Source organism: Nicotiana tabacum, chromosome 22 (assembly GCF_000715075.1).
Source record: "Nicotiana tabacum cultivar K326 chromosome 22, ASM71507v2, whole genome shotgun sequence".
In the NCBI taxonomy this organism is placed as follows: domain Eukaryota; kingdom Viridiplantae; phylum Streptophyta; class Magnoliopsida; order Solanales; family Solanaceae; genus Nicotiana; species Nicotiana tabacum.
The window spans coordinates 198,712,059-198,726,738 of record NC_134101.1 but is presented as its reverse complement, the minus strand read 5'-3'; the positions used below and the strand labels follow the sequence as shown (position 1 = coordinate 198,726,738).

Here is a 14,680-nt window from a genome sequence, read left to right as displayed (position 1 = left end):
AAGCTTAACATCGATGGAGCAGCCAAGGTAACCACTTCTACCAATTATGTTGGGGGAATATTCTGTAATACAACGAGACAATGTTTAATGGGGTTCATGGGTGCAACTTCCACAGGTAATTCCGCATGCATGGAATTAAATGCCTTAGTACATGGCTTACAACTAGCAAGGCTACATCAACTCACCCCACTGGAAGTAAATGTGGATTCCACTGAGGTAATAATGATGCTCAACAATGATAATTTACATTACTCATCCTCTTTAATAGAATGCAGGTACTTACTCCAGCAGCTGCGCAATCCTACAATTACCCACACATACAGGGAGCAAAACTATGTTGCACATTATCTAGCTCAACACGGTTCGTCTAACCATGCTCAAGACTCCACAACAATATTCACTCAGCCTCTAGCTTTTTTGTTGCCACAACTATTGGCTGATCAACAAGGCACTGCCTATTAGCGATTAGTGAAGTCTACATGCACGATGGATTTGTTCTACAGTCCCACCTTTTTTGGCACATGATCACTCAGTTGATGATCACTCAGTTGATCAACATTTTGATAACACCTTTTGTAATATTGTGCAACTAGCTCCTTGTAATGTTACTGTTTAATTTAATATAAGTTCTTTTAACGACCAAAAAAAATTCTTAATGCATTGGAATATGTAAATAAGGGCAAATTTTGAAAAAATAAAATTAATTTTTTCTTGATTGTGTAAAATGACACTTATTTTAGACCAACACAAAAATGCCAAAAAATTACTTATTATGTACGGGAGAGAGTAATTTACTTCCATCTGTATAGACAATGTTATTCCATATATATAGTGAAAGTAAGTAATAAACATTTGATAAAAATAATGGAGGTGCACACAAACGGAAATACTAAGTGCTAGCTATCTTTTCCGTGGTGTCCAAGTATGTTAGCCCATTTAGTCCATTCACCTTAGTTGACTTCTTTTCACAAATCCACTACACCAACAAAATAAAATGTCATTATCAAGCGAAATGTGTGAAACTATTTGTCAAGAGATTCACAGTTGTTGTGAGCTAAAAACCCACTTGATCCATGTGTTAGCTGCTCTAAACACCAACCAACGCTACAAAATCAAAGAAAAATACATGGAGTTGTATGGAGAAGACCCTTTTCTCCGTTTCCAAAATAGCATCCACAGAAATGATCCACTAATTTCATCTTCTACTAATAGAAATAGTAATACTTCATCAATGGCAGCTTTGGGGTTGGCCATGTTGTTAAAAAATCCACACCAGCGTGATGCAGACGTGGCTAGGGAAGCATTAGAGGAGAATGAGGTCAATTACAGAGCTTTAATGGAGATATTTACCTGTAGAAAATCTAGCCATGTTGCTCTGATTCGACAAGCTTATTTGACAAAGTTTAGAAGGCATTTGGACAATGACATTTCCTCCATTGAACCTCCTCATCCTTGTCAAAAAGTAAGGAAAATTTCTCTCTTTTCCTTTTGGCTTATCAGACATTATACTACTCAGTAGATATGGGCTTATCAAGAGATTCCGCTCGATCCTCTTCTTCTTTTTGTTTTTAACCTTTTTTTGTTTCTTTTCGATGTTTTTTTTTTTGGGCAATTTCTGATGCTCATTTCAATAGTTCAGAAGATGAAAAAAAAATCGCCCACCTCTTTTCTTCTTCTGATTTGCTTGGAACATTCAGGTTTTGTTCCCTGTGTATGGTGAAAAATTGCTTTCATAACCCCTTTTATTTCGTTCTTTTTTACTATAACTTTTGCAAAAATTTGTGACCAATTTATGATGATTAATTTTTGGTTCAGAAAAGTCATTTTTCCTTCCTCTGGGAACATTTGTTTTTCTTCTTAAAATTATGATAGTATTCTTTTTTTCTTTTTGCATTAGTGTATTTCTATTTATGGATTAATTTGGTTGGTATTAGTGTAGGGGACTACATTATCTGAAGCACACAAAGCTTGCATAATGTTAGCTAAAAGATTGCTCTGTATGTGATGCACAGTGCTTTAGGATTACTATCTCAAACTCTTTACCAACACCTTTTTCTTTTAATTTTTAAAATTATAAAGAGATCTTTTACTTAAATCTTTTTTGGGTTCAAAAATTTATGATGATTTTTAATTGTTGTATTTTTTTGGTAGATACTAATGGCATTATCAGCATCACACAAAGCCCACAATGCTGATGTTAGCCAACACATAGCCAAATGTGATGCAAGGAGATTATACCAAACAGGGGAGGGAAGAACAGGTGTCACTGTTGATGAAGCTGTTGTCTTGGAGATTCTCAGTAAAAGAAGCATTCCACAGCTCAAACTCACATTTTCTAGTTATAAACACATTTATGGCCATAGTTATGCTAAAGTAAGTCTCTTCTACTGCTTCCTCTTCCCAAAATTCCTCTTTAAAAGAAACCAAGATAAAAAGAGCTTAGCTTATATACAACCATGGTTTAAAGGATTAAAAAAAAAACAGCCCGCTGCACTAAGCTCCCGCTATGCGCCGGGTCCAGGGAAGGGCCGGACCATCAGAACACGGTCTTCCCTGAAACTGTACACTATTAGGAGAGAATAGGAAAGGAGGAAAGTTGGCTTTTTCAATGTTATTTGTTTCTTTTTGTCTCTCTCCCCCCCCCCCCCCCATTTCTAGATGAAAAGACTACAATAGAAGAACCAAGAATGTTACTGTTCCCTTCCTTAGTTTCCAAACAAAGTCAATAAATTCCTGTGTTTGGATTAAAAAGAGAACAGGGGGACGACTTCAATAAGTGTTTTTGTTTTGGAGAAACAATATGCGGACCCTAGAGAGATATATATTGATTTTCTCTATCTCCTTTTTTTTCCCATTTTGCATACCAAGCAAGAAATGGTCCAGGCAGTTTTCCTTTCCTTAGGTTGCATAAATAGGCAGGATGAATAGGTAATTTTATATTTCTGTTTTGGTTTTTACCTTGTTCAAGGGAGTAAGTAGGTCTAAGAAGATAATGAGTTTTTGCGACTGTGTTTGCTTCGCTTCAATATGTAAACTTTAACAATCGAAAGGAATATTTCAAGAGTTTAAGTTCCTTTTCCTTTTCCTTTCACTAATTTCACATTGTTAGTTTTAATCATGTTGGCAATTCTGTTTTCTTTTCATTTTAATCATTGTTAACAAACCTTTATTGTAGTATTTGAAATTTGGAAAATGTGGAGAGTTGGAGGAAGCAGTGGAAGCAGTAGTCAAATACATCTGCAGCCCCGCAAAGTATTTTTCTCAGGTAGTGTTTCATTCATTCATATGCTTTGATGGAGTCACCTCGGCTCCTATTTGTAGTAAAAACTGTTTCCAACTTTTTTCTGTTTAGACTAATTTGAACTCACGCTAGGTGGGCATGGGACCACTAAACGCTTCTTTTTTTAAAATAAAATAATTATGTTTAAGAGTGCAAGAATTTCAAGATGGAATCCTATTTTAACTCAGCAATGAGTATTAGTGCTGTCACTACCAATGTCTATTCAAATTTCTCAAATTCTTGCGACTCTTGACCACCTTGGATTTACCACTTATCATTCTATTCTATATAAATAAAGTAAAATAAGAAAACAAAATGATTTAAGTGTAGGAGTAGGTTTAAAAATAGTGTCTTGTTGTATTAACTAAACGAGTGGAGTTGAGCATTGCACAGATGCTGTATGAATGCTTAAAGGGAACAACAAGGGATAAAGGAGGATTGATGAGAATAATGGTAAGTAGGGCAGAGGTTGACATGGAAGATATTGAAGTGGCCTTCAACAAGAAATATGGAGTTCATCTTGAAAATGCCATTTGTCAAAGTATTCCTCAAGGAGACTACAGAGAATTTCTTGTAACATTGGCTGCCAATAGATCTACGCCTACTTCTCTTTAAACCTTTTTTGTATGTACTAGAACTAGAATATACGGAAAATAGGAGTATTACATTACTTATGCACTTAACCTCCATGTAAAGGGGGCATGCAGCTCATATTTTGGGTATGAATAGGTATCTTTTGGATTACTATCCTTAATCTTATCGTAATGGGATGTATTTAATTTTCACTGTCAATATATAACTTCATAAACTCGTTACAAGTTATTATTATATTCTTACCAACACAAGTTACAAGTATATGACACTACGATGGATATTGACTCGTGCAAAATTTGAGACTTGAAAATTGAAGACTGGTCCAGTTTGCATTCTTTATCCACTTGAAATGAAGCTTATATAAATAAACTCTGATTCAGCTAAAAACTAAATACAAAAGGAGAACAACAAAAATTACACAACTCGTTCTACAATTCTTTTACCAATTCATTTTCTTTTGGATTTAACTTAACAACATGAACAATTGTGACGTTTTTCCTCTATTTCATGACTCCTACGGAGGTTTTAATTCAAAGAAAGAGAAAACTACGGACCATGCAGAAGAAATGGGACGAATGAAGCAATAACGCTATGTTTTGGATTGATAATGAGATAGGAATCTGCGGTCTTTGCACTAGTTTAACACGTACGCCCTCAGATAGCAGGTAACAATACTTCGAAGCTTTACTGAACATGATAAATAAAAATAGGATTTCATACAAAAAGAGTTATGTATTCAACACAACTGCAGAATTTTATTGTGATAAAGTTTAAAAAATAGAGAATTCCAGATACATCAATCCGAGGATCATTCCAGATGATATTCAACCATGCATACACTGAATTTATTAGAGAAGATACACAACGAACAGGCTAATATCTCTTCGCAACTTACAATAATCAACTCAGGAAGCGCGCAGGAGGACTGGCAAGTTTCCTGGAGGATAACTTTTCGAAGCATGACCCCCGTCACACGGCTGAGGTTAGCCTTTACCCCGAGAATAACTCATATTAATCGACAAACTGCAGTGCCACTCAGATATACAAAAGAGTATGGAGAGCACATAATCTGAATTACCAGATCATTAAAATATGAAAACAACACTGTCATGGACTCTGGATTTCTGGTTCTGAGCCACACATTCAGATATCCACATTAAGTTCCTGATCTCCTGCTCCCTCAGCCTTACATATGCAAAAAATACACCATAGTGGAACTGCAATAAAGGAGTAGAGAGAATCAGTGTGGGAAGTATACAGATTATAATTTTTTTTTTTTGATAAGGGAGGGAAGTACACAGATTATAATATATCACCTTACATTCTTTACCTTTTTTTTCTTGTATAATTTGGGAACTGGGAGGACTAGGGGGTCGAAGCTGCTGTGTGCTTAGGAATTCTAAGTTGTTTGAACAACTTTTTGAAAAAAGATTTGTGTAAAATATACGTGTTTGGATAGTTGCAAGTTTTTTTCCCCTGAAGATATGTGAGTTTTGTCGGAAGAACTTTTCTTTGAAAGACACTAGAACCACTTCTTTGAGACAGGTTTTTGAAAAAAGAAAAGAAAAATTCTTGGAAAACTTAAAGAACACACCATCAGAGATAATATAAAGAATAAACTTTAAAAAATTGATTTTTTTTTCTTTTAAAAGAACACATTGAAGATCCTTTTGCATGATTTCAGAAACTGTTTCACAAACAAGCAAGAAAATGTTCACGGAGATTCTACACAAATACAGTTAAGCAATTTCCACAGTATGAAAACCTGTTGTTCAAATGCCAGGCAAAGGCGTTTGACTTCCTCTTCATAAAAACCCTTGTCGAGCATCTGGCTCTCTCCATAAGCCAACTTAGAGAATATGGATTGATAAGGAGGGTACTTCTCCATGACACCACGGACCTACAAGTACGAGGAAATATACAGGATAAGCCTCAACTTCGGGTTTAGCCACTAAACTTGTATCAGATAAATTATCAATTGCTTCCACCATAGTTCTGCAAAGAAAATCAATAATTCTCTCTTTGCTTCACTGATCTGTCATCTCAGTGCTGAATGCTACTTCACCCTTTTTCTTTTTCAACGAGTATGGTAAGGAAGTAGAACTTCATGCAATAGAGTATAGACAGAATACTAGCACCCATCTAACTATATAGAAGCTCCATATACAAGAAGGTTCTAGAAAAACGAAGGAAAACAAAAGTTACACGTAAAATACCTGATCTATATCTTCGCAGATGGCAAGTTCCTCATGACCATAAGGATAACTATTCAACACAAATAGTGTCAGAAAAAAAAGAGGTCTCCAATGTCGGATATGACTCAACAACGTAAAAGATTAAAGTGCATAAACTTACAGCAAGCCAAAATTAGAGTACAACTTCCTACGGTCATCACGTGTTAGTTCAGTGCCAATGCTGCATCAACAAATTCCAGTTGGTAGTTGAAAAATTATAACCTGATATACAATCAGTAGTATCCAGATTCAGAGAAATCATGAACCCATGACATACCTGTTTATGGTGATGTTAACTGCTCTCCTGTCCGCCTCAAAAGCAAGCAAGTCAGACATGATCTCTGCAGTAGCACCACCTAGTTTCTATTGACAATATATTCATATCAGACAAGAGTAACAGGACATGTAATTTTAGTTTTGAGGAAAGGGATCAGTATTTAAAAGTATAAACATATGGTACAAAACTGTACAACAAATGATTACCTGGCAAAATCTGTAGAAATCTTCAAGGTACGCCTTATATAGAGTATTCCTCATAATCTCAATATTCATGTCATCCAAGTCCTGCATGAAATAAGTTCCATTGACAAAGGAAATATTTAAACATGGGCAAGGCGGAAAGCAAACTGACAGGAGCAACTCATGCAAGACAATTGATTAACAAGACTGATAAGAGTAACTGATTCAAGACAGTTGATTAAGAAATAAAATACTCAATATATTCATAGCCATTCTACTTGGAATGAACAAAAACTGACATATTAAGTATATCCTTAAAAGCTGCATGTAAATAATGAATGAATTACAAGGACCCATTAAGTGGACATAAGATACTGATTAACTACTTAAAAGCGCAACATCCTTCTACACTAGAACTGCATGCATAGAAAAGGTTCATACTGAAGGAAGCTAGAAGTATAAACAAAGATAAGCGGGAAGCATTTCATACCTCTGAAGTAATGCACTCAGAGAAGTATGGAGCCAAGGGTGTGTCAACAAGCACCAGCCTATAAAGCTCCCTCATATTCTGTGCAACTGCCAGGGAAGCAATACTGTGGAAATAAGTTAGGAAAGTTAATAGATGCTACTGATTAGTTTCAGCTATTTAACAGCCAGAGAGAGGTATTATGAACACTACCTGTCAAACATGCCCAAAGGATGGCATTTCTCCAGCAATTCTTGAACATCTCTCTCATGTAAAGTTCCAGTCACAATTAAGACAATATTGTCAATCATGTGACCATATCTGAAACATATGAAGGTATAACACAACTTAGGTACAACCATATAGACCAGAAAGAGGTAAACAATAAGCTAGATGAATATGATTCCATAAGACACGTCAGGCTCACTCAATTAACCAGCAGCACACTTAAACGCATGTAGAACAATAATTAGTTAGCAACAGAAACAATAAGCATAATAGAAAACACCACATTAAGCCATGAGCTTGATCATTTAAGTAGTGCCCGTCTCTTTCTTTGGAGATAAGTTGCGAAAATCAAAGATGATAGACTAGGAGAGCTGTTTAAGCTTGCTCCAATTAAAACTAGCATACCAAGGCTATATTATTGCTCATGCTTTATCTAAAACTAGGAGCACTTAAGTGCAACTCACAAGGTTTTGTTCAAATATCCGTTTTTCCATGGTGACTATTACTTGCAGTCCAACTCACAATATGCACAAGAGGAAAGTTTCATACACATTTACGTACTAATTTGGGATATAATATTCACTTTATCCCAATCGTTACTGGAAAGCATATGGCAATTTGGGAAGCATCCCTTATTGCATATAGTGTAAGAAAAGGAAAAGGTTGTTGAACTGCTGCCCTTTTGTTAAATGGAAGGAAAAGTTAAATCATCTCCATCACACATTGTGAAGGCGAAGCTAGTTATTTGATGATGCACAAAAGTCAGAAGTTCTCTATGTGTATGGAGAGAAGGCGCAAGGGAGAAGAGCCAAACAGGTATACGAAGCTATCCCCTAACCTATGATGGCTATCCTTGTATATATGTTTTATTGCATATGAATGGACGAGATATTGAAAGGTCATCCGGGTAAAGTTGATGCAGCTTGGTCACTTTAATGCTACGATATTTCGCAGTTCCATTTTTTGAGAGGCCAAAGATGATCACCTAGCAACCATCTGGATTTTTTACTTCGTTAGAGACCTTATATATTCTTCCTCCATCCCAATTCATCTGCTATAGTTTTAACTTTTTGGTTCTAACTTATTTATTTCAATTATAATTCTTTCAACTTCTACAAAAGAAATGCTCAAGCACTTATCATCATTCTTTTCAAAAGTTTTTGTTAATTTCAACTCAAAAAATGATAACCTTGATTTCCAAAAGCAGCAGTGCCATCACAAAATATAGGATAGATGTGGTAGTACCATTAATTTCCTACCGAGCAGCACCTTTCTCTCATCTTTTCTTCTTTTCTTTTGTAACATCTCCCACAAATAATACACCAATGGAGGGAGCAAGAAACAATGATAGGTTTCCGTAGAAAATGGAGGGTGCAAGAAACATAGATAGGTTTCCCTAGCAAATGGAGGGAGCAAGAAACAAAGATAGGACATGTGGCCACCGCCACACAAGGACACCTAATGCCATATTATCTAAACATACGTGATTTTTAACCATCATGCACAGATAGCATAGACCCATATTCTGATTTCATAGTTTTCTAAAATGATTATCGTGTCTATGGGACAAATGAAAAGTGGAATTCAGAGTAAAATAAACCATCATTCCCAGCACACCAATAATAACATACCTGATGTACTCTAAGAAAGTCGATAAGGGCTCTGTGGCTTGGCAAAGCATATGGTTGTATTCATCGACAAGTTTGAGAGTGCACTTCTCCACAATTGTGGTAGTATGCAAGGGGGAAGGCTCTGCAGATGGCCACCGAAAATAAGAAACATTATAACACTGAGCCAAAGAGCAATGCAACAGAAAGTGCTATCAGCACCAACACACTGAACAACATCTCTCTCTCTTCTTTTTTTTTTTTTTTTTTTTGCTTCAAGCATATTCCCACATCTAGAAACAGAATACTGATCACATCAAGGGATGGATTCACACTATTGGCCTCTGTTTCACAATGTGATCCATCCAATATCAAGTAACATGAACATTTTAAAATCCAAGGTCCACAAGCAATTAGGAAAAACATAAGAGGATAAATGAAGTTATGTAGAGATATCTATTCTTATTTTTGTTACGTCCAGATGTCTCTTAAAATAATATAAGGAGTCCACAAAAGAATTAAAAAGGGAGGAGAAAATCTTAATTATGGAGTACCAGAAATACAGCCACCGCAAAAGGTACAAACAACCTAACTTCAGAAGTCATACTTTTGCTTAATCCCAAATCTAGTTTTTCAATTCACAACATTCCTAAGAAAAAGAAAAGCAAAGGAGAACAGAGACTAGAACGACACAAGTTGATCAGATGAAAAAGGAGATGCTATCTTCACTTAATCATTCAAAGTCCGCTACTGATCTGATTGAGCATCACTGCACCTTGCAGATTTTGCTTCTTAAAAAAGAGATGCTTGTTTATGGAGTTGCTCAAATCAAGGCTAACAGTTTTTCATTATCATATGGAATAGCAGCACATGCTACCACAGTGAAATCAATTAATTCACTATTCACCCTAAAACTAATCGAAAGTCAATTACTAGCATGCTTACGTGAATTTTAAAAACAGACCCTTCGATCTTCAAATTCTCGCGTATAATAAAAGATCAAGGTATCCTATAAACATCTAAAATCATATCTAAAGCCAGAACTCAACATAACAAAGCTTTAATTGACTCAAATGATAAAAGAAGAGACCCCCCTAAACATCCAAATTTCACATTTTGTCCAAAAGCCTAGATTTAGTCAAATGGGTACAAGGAGAACATCAAATAAAACATCCAAATAAAGTCAAACCAAGATCACAACTTTATAATAGACTCAAACAGCCTATAAAACATCCAAATTTCAGAATTCAAGATCACAAGGCTTCAAATACAAAAGGAAAAGAGACCGTTTTGAAGATAAGGGCCGTATTCGGTAGCAGAAAGGTGCATCTTGATATCATCAAGGGTTTCACATTGGCAGAGATTGTTGTAATCAGCGGAAGTGAGAAGGCCAGATCTATGACCTCTCACTATGGCTTCCAAGTAGCCACTGTGAATGTTGAATGTAAGCGCTTCGAATCCGTACATCGCTAAAGGATCAAACAAGACACACAGATCTGAAGCTTATTATTGGGTAATACTTAATTAAGACCCCCTTCCTGACGGGAAGGTGATTTGACGAAGGGGGTAGTAGAGGGGTGTGGACACGAGGAGGGGAGAGGAGATTGTCTTGGCTTTGTGGTGCAAAACTCGATCAGTCTTGGGCTTCTTTTTTTTAAATTTCTTTTTCAATTTTCTTTCCTGTTGACGAACGTGATCGCCTTTTAAAAAAAACGTGATCTGCGTTTTTATCCCCTTTTAATTTGGCACAATGGCGTAAATGATATCTATATTTGTGCGCTTAGATATGCCGGTCCCCAAACTTATTAATTTGTCAATTGAATATTTATATCCCTTCAAACCATGTATAATAAACATTTATGTCAGGTTGCTGATCCTATGTGTCATATTTGGCTTTAGTGTGTGATTCACACGTATGTAAGGGGGCGTGAGGGCAGTTGAAAAAGTCCTAACAGTAATAATATGGCCTATTTGACAGTCATCTTCTTCTTTCTACCTCATTCTCCATTGTTGAACATTATAGAAGTTGATTTCTATCCAAATCTGATGCTTTCTTCTTTCTCATGTTAGCTTCAACCGTGAAAAACAGAATTTCTTTGCTGGGATTCTTCATTGCCCATCAATTTCTGCCATCTCCTTTTCTTTTGAAGGTCGATTTTTTTCTTCTTCTCTAGCAAGAAATAAGCTACTGTTGTGTCTTCTCCTTCAGCAATGAAGAAGGAACCTTTATATTATTGTGGAGTTGCTGCATATCTTAAAATGTCACTATGGCAGCAGCCGCAAAAGCAGCAACAGTTTCACTAACAAGATCAGAACCAGGATGGTGTTCATCAACTTTGCACGAATTCCTTGGCATTCTCATGTCTTCTGGTCTTTCCCAACATTGATGATCAAAATTGTCATCTCCAATTTCACCCTATAAAAAACATGAGCTTAGGTATGTGCTTTAGTGAAATAATTAGTTCCCTATTTGATTGCGTTCAGAGCATTTGTTGGTTTTTTCATGGCTTCTAATTTTTCTTCGAATTCAGTTATGCTCCATGCTAGAATTGTTACCCGTAAATGCCATTGGAAATTCAAATTTGACATTGTCTCAAGCATGTCAAAAAATAAAGAACAGATGAAGAAACCTACCCCAAAAGGAGAGATAGAAGTGGTTCAATAATTTCTAAGCCCTAAACTAAATAGGTAAGTGTAAAATGAGGGAAAAATTTGGGTTGGGGGGTTAATAATCATTCTCCCGTTTAATTTTCCTATATAGCGATAATAAATGACCTAGAGCCTATGTGGGTTAATTTTTTTGACATGGCATCCTACAGATAGGAGATTGTATTGCACGCACTGGAAACCTCTTATCATAAGCGTTTATTATACACGATTTGAAGGAGTATAAATGTTCAATTGGCAAATTGATAAGCTTGGGGACTGACATGACAAAGTGACACAAGTCTAGGAGCCATATAGGCCATTCTGTTCTTTTGATGTGATTTTTTTTGTGACAGAATAGTGTATTGGTCTAAATTTGGCGACTAGACAGTAAGAGATGAGGGAGATCAAGGACGGGGGTGGACCGCGGTGTAATAACTAAAGGCTGCTCTCGAGGAGGCCAATGAGAAAGATGGACAACTGAGATAAAGAAATAACAGTAGCATAGGTTCAGTTACGGATACAAGGAATATTCCCTTGGATATTCCTTAATTTGTACTTTTTAGGGTTTTGGGAAATATCCCCTATAAATATGAGGAGATAGAGAACAAAAAGGAGGGATCTTCACTTTAGGAGAAAAACACATTATAAAAGGTTGACCTGAGAGAATATACAACGGTTGTCTCGTTCATTGATTATCCTATTCAAGCATACGATTTTTCTTTTTTATTCACAAGATCCAAAGATCCTTGCATCCTCTTTATTTCTCTTTTCTACACATTGCTATCAGAGAAAAGAATCATTCAAGTCTTATGATAATTGGGTGGTAGATTCATTCTTGTTATATTCATTGTCATCATCCACATTTATTGCACATTTACGTTGTTGCATTTACAAGCATCTAATTAGTACAAACACATTGATTAACAATGTTTATCTTAATCGGCTTTGCATAACATTTGGTCTAGATTTTATTATTCTTAACTAAGATTCACCATCCATTTTATCTTTAATTGATTTAACTAAAAGGTTCAATACTTTTTGGTCAAACAATTTGGCACCATCTATGGGGAGCTTTTAGTTAAAAATTTTGTTTCTTCTAGATCAAAAAAGGGGGAGATAGCCATCTTTTCTTCGTTTGCACAAACTAACAATGACAGGAAAAGGAGATGAAAGGTAGAAAGCAATAATGGGTGTCACTACCAACATCTTAGATACCATCAACGAGGATAACAGAGGAGGTGATGAGAATGTGACACCAACTGCTACACCTATGCGAAGTGATTCACCTCCTCCTCACGCAAGTGTAACCGCCTCACGCGAAAGGGGAGCTTCCACATCCGCGGTTGAGGAGGAACCACCAGCAGTGAAGAAGTTATTGGAGGAGTGGCTGACAAGTACCCTCAATGACATACTCGACAAACCCGTTCAAAGGGCAAATTGAAATATCGCGCCAGTAGATATCATAATGACCACCGACGAGCAACCAGTTCCCCCATCAAGTAACACTCACACCACTGTTGATGCAGGCAATGATGCACTAACAACCATTTTAAGAAAATGGAAGAAATGGAAAATGAAAATAAGTCACTCCGCAACCAGATGAGAGAACATTAAGAAAGGGTTAATAAGATACCGGGCGCCCCGAAGTTGCTACCAAAGCGGGATGTCGTCTGGTTCGCCGAACAACCATATAGCGAGGAGGAAGCCCCACATGCCATACCCAAAACCTTCAAAATGCCACCATATTTGAAGATATACGATGGCACCACAGACCCAGAAGATTACATCATTCATTACGTCACAGCAGTAAAAGGCAACGACCTATCAAAGGAGAAAGTACCATCAGTGCTGCTAAAAAGGTTTGGCGAAACCTTAACCGGATGAGCCCTAAATTGGTACTCACAACTACCAGCCCGGTCTATAGCAACATTCGAGGAAATAGTAGACAAGTTTGTCATCGCCCATGTCGGAGCTAAGAAATCGGAGGCCAGGGTAAACGACATATTCGTCGTTAGGCAATCGCCTGGCGAAGGACTCAAGGACTTCCTCGCTCGGTTTAATAGGGTGAGAATGAGTTTACCTAATGTATCAGAGGGGATGGCGGTATCAGCCTTCCAAAACGGGTTGAACAGGAACGGGTCGAGGGCGACCAGGAATTGTTAAGCAGGCTCATGAAATACCTTCCTACCACCTAGGAAGAAATCCACAACGCTTACTGCGCCGAGGTGAGAGCAGATGATGACGATCTCAATGGTCCAACCTAGCGTTTAACATCAATCCAGACAGAGCTGAAGAAAGACCGTCGTAATGACAGTCGAAGAGATATATCAGGCCCGCGCCTCAATCGAGACAGGCATCAACCCTATGTCAGAGCACCCATTCCACCACCTTCTTGGCATACGGAAGGGCCGTCCAGACCCCATACAGGGACTCAGTAAAGTGAAAGAGGTATGCCTTCACTCTTGTCCGCTCACAATTTTTGTGTTTCTCTTTCAGAAGTAGTGTACGCACTAGAGAAGCTTGGCACAAAGGTAAAATACCGCAAAAGATGAAGTCCTACCCAAGTACTCGAAAGTCGTATGTCCTTTGTGAATTTCACCAGGAACGGGGTCACAAAACCGAAGACTGCATAGCTCTACGGCAAGAAGTAATGAATATGCTAAACCAAGGACACCTGAAAGAGCTGATGAGTGATCGAGGAAAAGCCAACTTTGGCCGTGGACGAGAACAACACCAAGGCCCTCCAAAGTCACCCTCTCCTACCCGCACCATTCAAATGATCATCGGCGGAGGCGATGAAACAACAATCAACCACATAAAGTTTGCCACCATGCATAAGCTAAAGCGGTCAATCATCCACAAGCGGTATGATGACCTCGGAGAAAGTATCATCTTCGATAAGTCAGATACCAACGTTTTGATCTTTCCTCACTCTGATGCCCTCGTTATTACTTTACGTATTTCAAACACTAATATTAAAAGAATAATGGTAGACGACTGAAGCGGCGCGTGTATTATCCACCCTCAAGTTCTTGCGCAAATGCAAATCGAGGACAAGATAATACCATGTGTAAGCACGTGATTTTTGCCCTATATGAGAATTACTCCCAAAAAATTCAAAAATAAAATGATTTTTCTTTGGTGTGAAATTTTGTGATATTTT

General features: G+C 37.2%; 2 protein-coding genes across 2 annotated transcripts; one reads left to right on the top strand and one right to left on the bottom strand.

Moving 5' to 3' along the window:
* Positions 1-917: 917 nt before the first annotated feature.
* On the top strand, positions 918-4,106 carry LOC107803993 (uncharacterized). Its single transcript, XM_016627798.2, has 4 exons — positions 918-1,462; positions 2,152-2,373; positions 3,176-3,265; positions 3,674-4,106. The coding sequence occupies exons 1-4, from the start codon at positions 995-997 to the stop codon at positions 3,893-3,895; spliced, it is 1,002 nt and encodes a 333-aa protein (XP_016483284.1). The 5' UTR covers positions 918-994; the 3' UTR covers positions 3,896-4,106.
* Positions 4,107-4,586: 480 nt separating this feature from the next.
* On the bottom strand, positions 4,587-10,551 carry LOC107803995 (V-type proton ATPase subunit d2-like). Its single transcript, XM_016627801.2, has 10 exons — positions 10,155-10,551; positions 8,893-9,013; positions 7,247-7,354; positions 7,058-7,160; positions 6,592-6,672; positions 6,386-6,471; positions 6,230-6,289; positions 6,091-6,139; positions 5,640-5,774; positions 4,587-5,091 (listed from the first exon to the last, which is right to left on the bottom strand). Exons 1-10 carry the CDS (start codon positions 10,333-10,335, stop codon positions 4,960-4,962), a joined length of 1,056 nt encoding a protein of 351 aa, XP_016483287.1. The 5' UTR covers positions 10,336-10,551; the 3' UTR covers positions 4,587-4,959.
* Between the last annotated feature and the right edge of the window lie 4,129 nt (positions 10,552-14,680).

Coding starts and splice junctions, on each gene's coding strand:
- LOC107803995 (XM_016627801.2), bottom strand. CDS start 10,335: ATGTACGGATTCGAAGCGCTTACATTCAACATTCACAGTGGCTACTTG. Junction 6,673..7,057: donor CTGAGTGCATTACTTCAGAG/GTATGAAATGCT, acceptor TATTTCATGCAG/GACTTGGATGACATGAATAT. Junction 6,290..6,385: donor GTTAACATCACCATAAACAG/GTATGTCATGGG, acceptor TTGTTGATGCAG/CATTGGCACTGAACTAACAC.
- LOC107803993 (XM_016627798.2), top strand. CDS start 995: ATGTCATTATCAAGCGAAATGTGTGAAACTATTTGTCAAGAGATTCAC. Junction 1,463..2,151: donor CTCCTCATCCTTGTCAAAAA/GTAAGGAAAATT, acceptor TTTTTTTGGTAG/ATACTAATGGCATTATCAGC. Junction 3,266..3,673: donor CCGCAAAGTATTTTTCTCAG/GTAGTGTTTCAT, acceptor AGCATTGCACAG/ATGCTGTATGAATGCTTAAA.